The 10,673-nt window shown below is 33.8% G+C and overlaps 1 protein-coding gene across 1 annotated transcript in view; it reads left to right on the top strand.

Annotated features, from left to right (window-relative positions):
- Window positions 1-10,673, top strand: part of SESN3 (sestrin 3) — a 58,399-nt gene that overhangs the window by 40,873 nt on the left and 6,853 nt on the right. The window contains exons 4-6 of the mRNA XM_006907488.2: window positions 915-1,097; window positions 5,006-5,242; window positions 5,938-6,112. Of these exons, the coding sequence (XP_006907550.1) occupies window positions 915-1,097; window positions 5,006-5,242; window positions 5,938-6,112 (595 nt within the window). The remainder of the gene's footprint in view (window positions 1-914; window positions 1,098-5,005; window positions 5,243-5,937; window positions 6,113-10,673) is intronic.

The raw sequence follows: 10,673 nt of genomic DNA, 5'->3' as shown, positions 1-10,673 counted from the left end.
GAAGAGTGGAAAGAAACAGTGCTACAGTTGAACTATTACCAGTGAAAAAGAGCAATGAGAATATGATACAACTGCCATATATTTGGAGATTTAGACCAGCTGGGCTGGCAGAGATAGAGGAACTAGCCAGGAGTTAGCAGATAAGTTTTTACCAAGTTTAATTCGATTATCTTGTTTATGCTCTCACTGAAGTTTTAAACAAAAAAAGGGCAGTATTCTATGTTTTATTGAATGATGAACTTGACTATCATTTTAGCTTAAGATTTTGACGACAGTAAGACTGAAAGCAGACCTAGAATGGTCATAAACCAAGAAACAAACAAGATACGGAAAATAAAATAAAACAATGCTATTTTACTGAGAGGGACCCCCAAGGAAAGGAGCGGTGAAAGGCCTGTTTTGCGTGGATTTACCAAATTGTCAGTGTCAAGGCTGACTGACTGCATAGGAAGGAAAGGGGTCAATGATCTTCAGTTTCTTCTCAATAGGGCAATGTGCACAGATAAGAGTGATATCACAGTTCTCTCAAAGGCAATAAGAGAATTACCCAAATTAGCATGCATTCTGAATTGGTAGAGTACAAGTTAATGAGATTTTATGTTTTAAATACAATACAGTTAATATAATTAACGGACATGTGTTTTCATAACAAAACAAGAAAGTGGCTTCTAGGTTGACCAGTACCAACTTCTAGATGAGGAAGTAATTGGCTTCATGTGACACTTTATTTGCTTATACAAGTGTCAGCTTCATGATTCAAGAATCTATGGCAGCATTGTGATGGAAGTTTTAGAAGAAGGATTGTGAAAGAAAAGAATAAACTATAAAAATTAATTCCGTCTCTGTTTTTGTTTAGAAATAGTAGAATAAAAGTCTACCATGATTATTTTATCAACTAACTCTTTATGTTTCAGGCTGCAGCTAGACATCAGTGTTCTTACTTAATAAACATGCATGTGGATGAATTTATAAAGACAGGAGGTATTGCTGAGTGGTTGAATGGTTTGGAGTACGTACCACAAAGACTGAAAAATCTTAATGAAATAAATAAGCTGCTAGCACACCGACCTTGGCTGATCACGAAAGAGCACATTCAGGTACTGCATGTTTCTTTGAAATAAAAAAGATGTTTACTAATGATTGTAACTGTAAGAATGAATTTTTTAATTAAGTATTTTGCTTGAGACTTAATTTTAAATACTTGCATATTAGGAACTTAAAAAATAAAAATAGTGTATTAATGTGTGTAGAAAAGATAAATTTAGAAAGTTAGTGGGTTTAATTTAAGTATAAATGAACATTTTTCTTTAAGTAATCAGTAACTAGCTTGTACAAGTGCTTTAGTGAGTAGCTATGAGAAAAGTTGATTTCTATTTTCAAGCAGAAGGTAGAACAAAGAAAATATGCTAGCATATCTGGGTTCTAGTTTCTATTCTGTTACAAGTTTGTAACCTTTAGGAAATTAACTTCTGGGGGCCTCAGTAGTTCCTCCTTCTAGAAAATAAAGGGCCTAGATTAGAGTTCTAAACTCTTTTCTAGTTCTAATATTTCATAATTTTAATATTTTCACAAAACAATTTTGCAGATAAAAAGTAATTTGCCAGCTGGCGTGTGAATGATTAAATGACTCTAGAATCTAGAGCTTAAGTGAGAGATAGAGTTGTAATTGACTAGCACACTTGCACTTCAAAAGGAGCTTTCATTAAAGGCCTACTGGGTGAGGTCATTATATAGTATCCTTAACACTGTGCTTGGAGTTGATAACTATTTAATAAATAGGAGTTGTCATCTCAATTATCAGTAGAAGCCTTAAGTATTTAAAATCCCTTCTTCTAATGCACTGAAATGTCCTTTTTTTAAAAAAAAAATCTTTTTATCAGACTACATTTTTATAAGTTATTTGCCCAGTTAAACCAAACTTAGCTTTTGTCAATCTGTATACTCTCAGATTTTGATTATCTGTTTGGGACTCTGAAGCACAGTGCTGTCCCGAGGTATATGTTCTGCTTTGATAATGTTAGGTAGATAAAGGAATTAACTCACTATTTTTATGCCACATGTTAATTACTTTGTGTCAGAAAGTTGGGCAAGTCTAAAAAGATAGACCTTGCCCTTGGACATGGTTGGAGGCTAGGGGAGGAGAGACAGGGAGGTAATGACAATCACAGCATAGTAGTGTATGAATGAATACGTAAAGAGAGTGGGATTAGGAGGTTTCATGAAGGAGGTAACGTTTGAGCTAGGTCTTGAAGAGTAAGTGGGAGTTTTCAAGTAGAGGAGGGCATTCCAGACAGATAGTAGAGTATGAAATATTATGATATGTTGGAAAAGTAGCTAACAGCTTCAGGTTACTGAGGTGGAGAAATAGTTATGTAAGGTGGAGATAGGAAATGGAAAGAATTGAGATCATATTGTATGACCCAGTGAATACTCTATCAAAGAATTTGTGTTTTATCCTCAGAAAGTTATGGTCTCCAAAATTATGTTATAGTACCTGACAGGGTGCACAAGACCGTCCTTCAAAATGTCAGAAAATATGTGTGCATGTGTCTGTTGTATGTGTATGTATATTCTTATATCATCCTTTTATATTTTGTGTATTTCATAATAGTATTATAGTACACGTATGTAACAGCTATGTAAAATGTATTTTATAAGTACATTTTAATTTATAAATAATGTACATACTCTTGGGGGATAGACCCCCAATTGTTAATGTCAGAAGAGCTGACATATGCTCAAAAGAGCTTAAGAGATCACTATGATAAGGAATCAAGAATCATTAAGGGTTTTGAGCTGAGTTATAACATGAGCATATTTGTTGACACAGAAGATAAATTATAAATAATACTGACTAGAAGCAGGGAGGCCAGTCATAAAACAGAGGCAATAAATCCACCTGAGAGATTATTTTTCAAAGCTGTGGGGAGCTGAAGAAGAATCAGACTGTAAGTAATTATTCTTCATGAGGATAGCGGGACTTGGTAACCGGCAGAATTTGAGGATGGAGAAAGGGAGTGAGACAGGAGAATCATTCTAAGGTTTCTACCTTCCTGACTGAGCAAAGAGCAATGCCTGAGGAGGATATCATATACAGGGCTGAGAACAGAAGACTATGACATCCACATAGCGAGGTACAGTTTCTGAGGGAAATACCGATCTGTAGCTCAAGATAAAGGATTGACTAGAAATAAAATTGAGTGCTTATTTATAGATAAGCAAAGGTCAAGTTGAAGGAATGAATGATTCATCGAGGTAGATACTGTACAAGAAAATATGATCATGGGTAGAGTAGAGCAGGCCAACATTGTGGAGGCCAGCAGGAAAAGAAGGGGACTGTGAGGAAGATCAAGAAAGATCCAAGTCAGCATAGAAAGAGTGCAAAAAAAAATAGTGGAATTGCTAAAGTCAAGGGAGGTTAATTTCAAGAAGGAAGTGAGAAAATTGTAAATTCCGCAGAGATCAGATAGGATAAGGCAAAAAAAGAAATAGTCAGATTTGGCTATTTGGAGGTCATATGTGACCTTAGTGAAAGTAGCTTCAGGAGTTTGTTTGAAAAAGAAGCAGTAATGAATTTAAAAAGTAGAAATGAATATGAGGTGAGAAATTTGAGATTGATGGATATTGGCTGTCCTTTCAGGTTTAATGATAATCCTGCGAAGACCAGCAAAAGCTTTGTAAAGTCTACCAACCCTTTTAGAAAGTTCCTTGGTGGTATTATCAAAAGTCATAAAAATATTAATAACCTTTGTCCTAAAAATCCTATTAGGAATTGTTTCTAAAATGTGAACAAAGCTATAGCATGAATATACTGTTTGTAGTAACAAATAAGCAAAAACAATTTAGAAGCCATTTGCACATAGGGGAATGGAGAAGTAGTTCTGTACAACCATTGCTGAACAATATAGCCCATGCTTAAAAGTTAATATAAAACAGTGTAGCCTTTGAGAAATGAACATAGGAAAATGTAAAGTTCGAAAAGCAAAAAAAAAAAAAAATAGATATATACTCCTATTATATAATTATACTTACAAAAACAAAAGAAAAAGATATGTAAAAGTTACATGTTAGAGCAGTTGAATATGATTGATTTTTCCTTTCCTTTTCTCTGAGCTTTTGGTTAACATGAAATTATGTGTGTGTGTGTGTGTGTGTGTGTGTGTAGTTAAATAATAGAGAATAAAACAAGAGCAGTGTTTTGGTTTTGGTTTTTAGCCATGAAGTGGGCCAAGTGAAAGTTTTAGATTTGCGAAGAGCAGCAGGACACACAGGCACACACACAGACAGACACACACACACACGGAGAGCCAGACAGAGGGACAGACAGAGAGAAAATGAACACTGATGGGAAAGAATTCTTGATGGATTAATAGGATTGGCTTTTGGAGAAAGTGGGGATGAAGGGATTGCTGTTTTTAATGGCTTCACTTGTGATTCCATCGTTCAGCTGGAATGTCAAATAAAATAGCATAAAAAAAAGTGCTTTGAAATTTTTTAAGTTCTTATTGAAATGTGAGGTAGTATTCTTTGGTTTCTTCTATCATGTACTGTAGGGTCTTTCTCCATCAGAGAAAATATGAAAAAGATAACATTATGACTTACTGAATTGGGTTTTTATGTGATTTTTTTTTTTTAAGGTAGAGTTGCTACCTTAAAACTTTAAAATGAATGATTGTGCCAGGTAATCTTTAAAATTCCTTCTAGCTTTAATGTTCTTTGATTCTGTGAAATACTTTGATAAATAACAATATGTAAATGTGCTCTGGAAGCAGAAGTTCCACTCTATATGTATATATGGAATTTTAAGTTATATTGTTAGGTTTGATAGTTTTAGTGTAACACTGTTTGACCAAAGCCATATGTGAAACATTCTAAAAAGAGTGTTTTAAGTTTTATTACTATAAATGGACATATGAAATTTGGTAGATTTTCTATGCTTTCTAAAATTGCTTTGTGTAGTGTTCTGTGATTTTCATTTTTACTCAGATTTGCTTTCTCATTTCAGAAACTTGTCAAAACTGGAGAAAATAATTGGTCTCTACCCGAACTGGTACATGCTGTGGTCCTGCTGGCACATTATCATGCTTTGGCAAGCTTTGTTTTTGGTAGTGGCATCAATCCAGAGAGAGATCCAGAAATCTCCAATGGATTCAGGCTAATATCAGTCAACAACTTCTGTGTTTGTGACCTCGCTAATGACAACAACATAGAGAATGCATCCCTTACAGGCAACAACTTTGGGGTCAGTGTTCTTAACTGTCTTTCTTTACTGTTTTGCCTTTAAACTTCATCTGACGTTAAAAATATCTAGAGAGAATTTATTCTCTGATTAAAGAAGATATTATATACTCGAAACGTTTTTGCATAGTTTGCTATAAAAATTTCACCTGTACCTGAAGTTCTGAATTGCCTTAAAGAAGCTTTCAAGCAGGTAAATATTATTACAAATCATAAAGACTAAAACAAAAGAAAATCAATAAAATGCACCTAAGCCATCAAAAAAAAACCTGAATAATGCACTCTAATGGTCATAGGCTTTTTATGTTAGACCCTTTGAACAGCAGATCTCAAAACAATATGTTTGTTTCTATAAGATGCTGGAACAACCAACAGAAAATATATCTTATGGTAGTAAAAAGTAGAAAATTTGAAGTTGCCTCATTTTTGACAATAAACTATAACAATTTATAATATATACCAAATGCTGGAATTCTAGATTAAATATATCTATACTTAAAAACTTTCCAGATTTATAACTGAAGCAAAAACATCATACTTCTGAAAATGTCTCATGATTTTTCTTTGTAATTAGTCGAAAACCCACTTAGGAACTTAATTGTGCCCATGCAAATTGTACATAATAAGATGACATTGGGAGATGGAGACGTTCACTGGAACAATTTTTAATATTAATAACACCAACATTACCTTATCCAGATTGTAGATTCTCTAAGTGAGCTAGAGGCCTTAATGGAGAGAATGAAAAGGCTTCAAGAAGAAAGAGAAGATGAAGAGGCGTCTCAGGAAGAAATGACCACCCGTTTTGAGAAGGAGAAGAAAGACAGTCTGTTTGTGGTCTCTGGAGATACTTTTCATTCATTTCCTCATTCAGGTGCCTTTTTTTCACTGTCTTTGCCTTTTAGTTGTTCTTGGAACCCTGACAGACCACCCTTGGTATTTTCGATATAGATATGTAAAAATAATTTCACTACCATGTTCCTTTTATTTATTTCTCCTTTTCTGCCTTGTTGATGTCATACCTGATTGATGCTATTGATTTCTCCCTTATATTGGTACATCTTTGACTGTATTTCAGATCCAGTTGAGAAGAACTTCCAGCTTTGTAGTCCATCCTCTATCCTGGATGAAATGTTATTCAGAGCAGATCAGTTCCTTATACAGTTAGCTAGGAATATTTAATTTATCCTACTTTTGTGATTTTTTTTTTTTGATAAGAAGTGAAGTTCTGTTTCAAGAGGCATAATTTTAAAACAATATCTTTGCCTTTTTTATGGGTGGGGAGTGTGTAGGAGGACTGTTCTCACCCTGCTGCTTTTCCAGATTCTAAAATTATATTATACTTACATTTGCATTTCTTTTGGAGGAATTGTTGGAATTTTGTAGAAGTGTGTTATTTGGGTCATTTTCTTAGATTGAATTTGGAGGAATTTATTCTGTATTAGAAGCTAGGCTTCTTTGCTCGAGACTCAAAAAAACATTTTTTTTCTAATGTTCTAAGAAACTTTGAAATAGGCCATAAACATTTCAATTATGACTAAAAAAGATACTGAACACCACATAGTAAATGTTATTAAAATAGCATAGGCTCAGTAGAAAGCTTAAACCCTTCAACATAATCAATCCACATACCATTTATTTTTAAAATAGAGTTTCATTGGTTTAAACGAGGGCTAGTAGTAGTCAGTCTCATAAATTCTGAAGGTAATTGGTTTAGCCATAACTTGTTTGTTAACTTTAAACATAACATTGACCAGTAGCTCTCAGAAGTTTTACCAGGAAAAACAAGAACACTTTTTATTATTTCCCTTGATGCTCTTTTTTTATGAAAGATTTTATCTATCAAGTTGAGTATAATAAGTAACAGTTTCTCAGAGCTTCTAAACAGTACGAAATCCCAAATAAGGAAACTTTGTGTTTTAGTTATTGGTTTAATACTCATTCTGCAAACACTGAGTAACCAGATGGTCTCAGCTCTGTGGTACGTACTGAGATTTTCAGGCTTAGACATGACTCCTGTCTTCTGGAGGAGCTGTCGTTGCTAGTAGGAGAGAAATAAATGATTACAATAAATAGGAGAATGTAAAAGGTATATGAGCCTAAAAGAAGAACATGAACCCCATCTTGATGGAGGAAGAGTGTGGACAGAAGGGGTCCTAGAGGATGGCTTCCTCCAGCCATTTGGCTCTAAGCTAAGTCTTAGACTCTTGAGCTCGAGGGTGTCAGGCAATGGCTGAAAGACAGGGCAGCTAGTAGTAAACAGCATCCAAGTCTGAGCCAAGGCATGAACAATGGTAAGGAAATAGGATGTTTGCTACAGGAACAAGTGTCTCTAGATGTTAGGACATAAATCATGAAATAGGGAATGTGACAAGGGAGCTGATTAGGTAGATAGCGGCTTTATCATGATGATGTTCATAAGCTTAAGGAACATGTAACCTGTCATAGTTGGGACATTTTGAGTTAAGATGTCTGTAAAACATTCAGTTTGGAGATGTTTAGCACAGTGCTTCTCAGACTTTACTGTGCATGTGAGTCACTGGGGAATCTGGTTGAAATGCAGATTCCAAATCAGTCCATCTGGGCTACGACGTGAGAGGCCTCATTTCTGTTACACCTCCAAGTGATTCTAATGCTGCTAGTCTGTAAACCACACTTGGAGTGGCAGGACTTTAGCAGATAATCTGAAGATGAAGGGAGGGCTTTAACTTAAGGTAAAGTTTTGGAATTTATCAGCATATATAACTAGGAGTTAAACTCAAAAGAGTTGAGTATAAAAGTCATTCAGGGAGAAAAACTGGGACAAAGAAAACTAATGAGCCTGGGTGAACCTTCTAGGTAAACCAATATGTTTAATTGCAAACATTTCTTTAAGGTTAGTAATATCTATTTGTTTTTAGACATTACTTTTTAAGAGCTTCTCTAAGATCACTAGAGCTTGAAGCATACACATGTTTTATTTCTTTTAGGTTGTTTTTTAATACTGAAAATATATTTTGGACCCTAGTCTCTACCTTCTTGGACCCTTGAGAAGGGACTACTGCCTTCTAAAGTGAATTTTGACTAGCAAGTCTTAGACCTTAGCTAAAAATTGTGTTCTGATTTTAACAGAAGAATCTGTATAGTTTATAAATCATTCAAGGAAATAAATCATTTCATTATTTACTCTTAAACATGCCCAGTCACACAAAGATAACAGAAAAATGACTCTGTACAGTGGCTGATTGAATCATATTTATAGACTTACCATGTTTTAAAATGGAAATAGAAATTTTTTCCTACAAAAAATGTATTGGTTTGACCAGTGTGATAAAGCATTTCGAATAACATGCAGAGATTCTAAGAATAGTTTTCCAAGCCTTTTGAGGAAAATAAATGTTTAAAGTGTTCTACAGAGAGTAGTATTCTGTAGCTTGGTAACGGTTAACTAGCTTTTATTATTTTTTTGTTTTGTTTTGTTTTTCAAGTTAAAAAGGTGTTCCATTACTGTAACATAACATTTTCTGTATTGTGGGGCAGAAGAATGCAGATAATGTGCAAAATACTATTTCCTTTGAGTCGGACTTCGAAATATTTGTTTAGGTCGAATTAAAATAAGAGCTCTAGATTTGTTGATCAGAGTACGACTTTTAACTTTTTTTTTTAACTTTAACTTCTTAAGATAAATTTAGAACAAAAAATCTGTGGACAAAATTGTCTAGAAAAATAGGTCATGTTTGATTTTAGAAATGAATACAAGGATACTATTCGTAGGATAAATTGTATCTTATTTGGTTAGTTATTCTTTATTGTTTATTTTTAAATGGTTAAAAGTCATGACAACTAAAGAATGTATATGAACAAAGCAAAAACTGACATCAAAGTCAAAGGAACTAGCTATATAATAGTCAACTCTAACTGATATTTGGCAAACAACCTTGGATGTACAATGTGGTGGGGAAGAGCACTTCTAGAGAAACTGTTTTACAGAGTTCAGTTACTACTTACTGTTCCTGGTTTAATTTTACTTTGCAACCCACAAAACTCATGGCTTTCCTAGCAGCCTCAGCGATCGCTACTACATTTTATATTTTTTTACTTCACTTCTGTTAATTATTATGTGTTGGACTGAATTAAGGAAAGGATAACTACATTAAGAGATAATGCATTGAAAAACGCCATTTTTAAAGCATTTCTCTTTACCCTGATATAGGAGCACAAGGAGATAACACAGGGGTTGTGGATGGGCCAGAGACAGACTGAGATTTCTCTCCACTTCAGAGCTTCAGATCAGTTTCAGTAGTTTAATGTTTACAAGTTTCCATGTCATCTTAAACTAATACACATTGTATTTCTAACTGACGTTTATTACTGACAATGGTATTAGTAACTTAGTTTTATTTCTTAAGTAAATATTTCTTTTTGTGTTAATGAAACGAATTAAAAATAGATAGTGTATAGCGCAGTACCAGGTATACAGTGAGTACTCAACAATGCCAGTCTCTTCTCTTTATATGTAATAAAGAAGTTAGGTAAGAATTTTCATATTTTCTAAGTTTCGTAGTATGAGCACTTGATCTTTCCTGCCATTATCAAGTACCCCAATTAGTCCACACTGGCAACCTAAGGAAAGGTTAAAACTTGTGAAAAAGAATACTTATTATGAAGATTTTCATGAAATAGGAAAGAGCAAAGGTAATGAAGCTACTGCTAGTCTGCCAGGTCTTTTGGATGAATTACTATAATTATATTTGTTTTTTAGGCCTCTCAAGGCTGTCCAGTTAAGAATCACAGTTTTTTATTATGGCATAAATTGTTTTATTAACTGTTTACTTACTATTTACTTATTTATTAGCTATTGAATGTACTTAATATTAATTAAAATACTAAGAAAATGTTGTTCTTTGCATGGAAGAAAATAGTATTTTGTTTTGTTTTTTTGAAAAATATGTGTTCATTTTCAAGAGTAGAAGGTAGAATAACGGTTGTTCATTGTCTTTTAGCGGTTGAAATTAGAAAAAAGTAATTATAGAGACTAACCTAAAAAGGGGGGAGGGTGGAGTTAAACAAGAATTTAAGTCAAATAACATGAATTGGGCACTTACAATTTTTCAGTGGCGAATTTTTAATATTATCAAGTATGCAGAAGTCTTAAGATATTATCGTAGTCTTTCTATATTCCTGAATGCCACTTTGATAATATTTCATAGTCTCATTTAGCACATTGTTTACTCCATATGTTATATTCCATTTTATTTTCATCCTCACAGAAAAGCACACATATTTTAGGTGTAAAAGTCAATGAATTTTCACATATGGAACTTCCTGTTTAACTAACAGTCAAGTCAACTAAGAATAATAGTGGCACCCAAAAGTTCACTTTTCTTCCCTATTGTGTTCTTTTCCCAGTCCTTCTCCCTGCGTGCTTCTTGGTAAGCTAAAAATTAACTGATTTT

This window comes from Pteropus alecto, unplaced genomic scaffold, assembly GCF_000325575.1.
Source record: "Pteropus alecto unplaced genomic scaffold, ASM32557v1 scaffold12, whole genome shotgun sequence".
NCBI classification, from domain to species: domain Eukaryota; kingdom Metazoa; phylum Chordata; class Mammalia; order Chiroptera; family Pteropodidae; genus Pteropus; species Pteropus alecto.
This window is presented reverse-complemented; position numbering and strand designations above follow the sequence as displayed.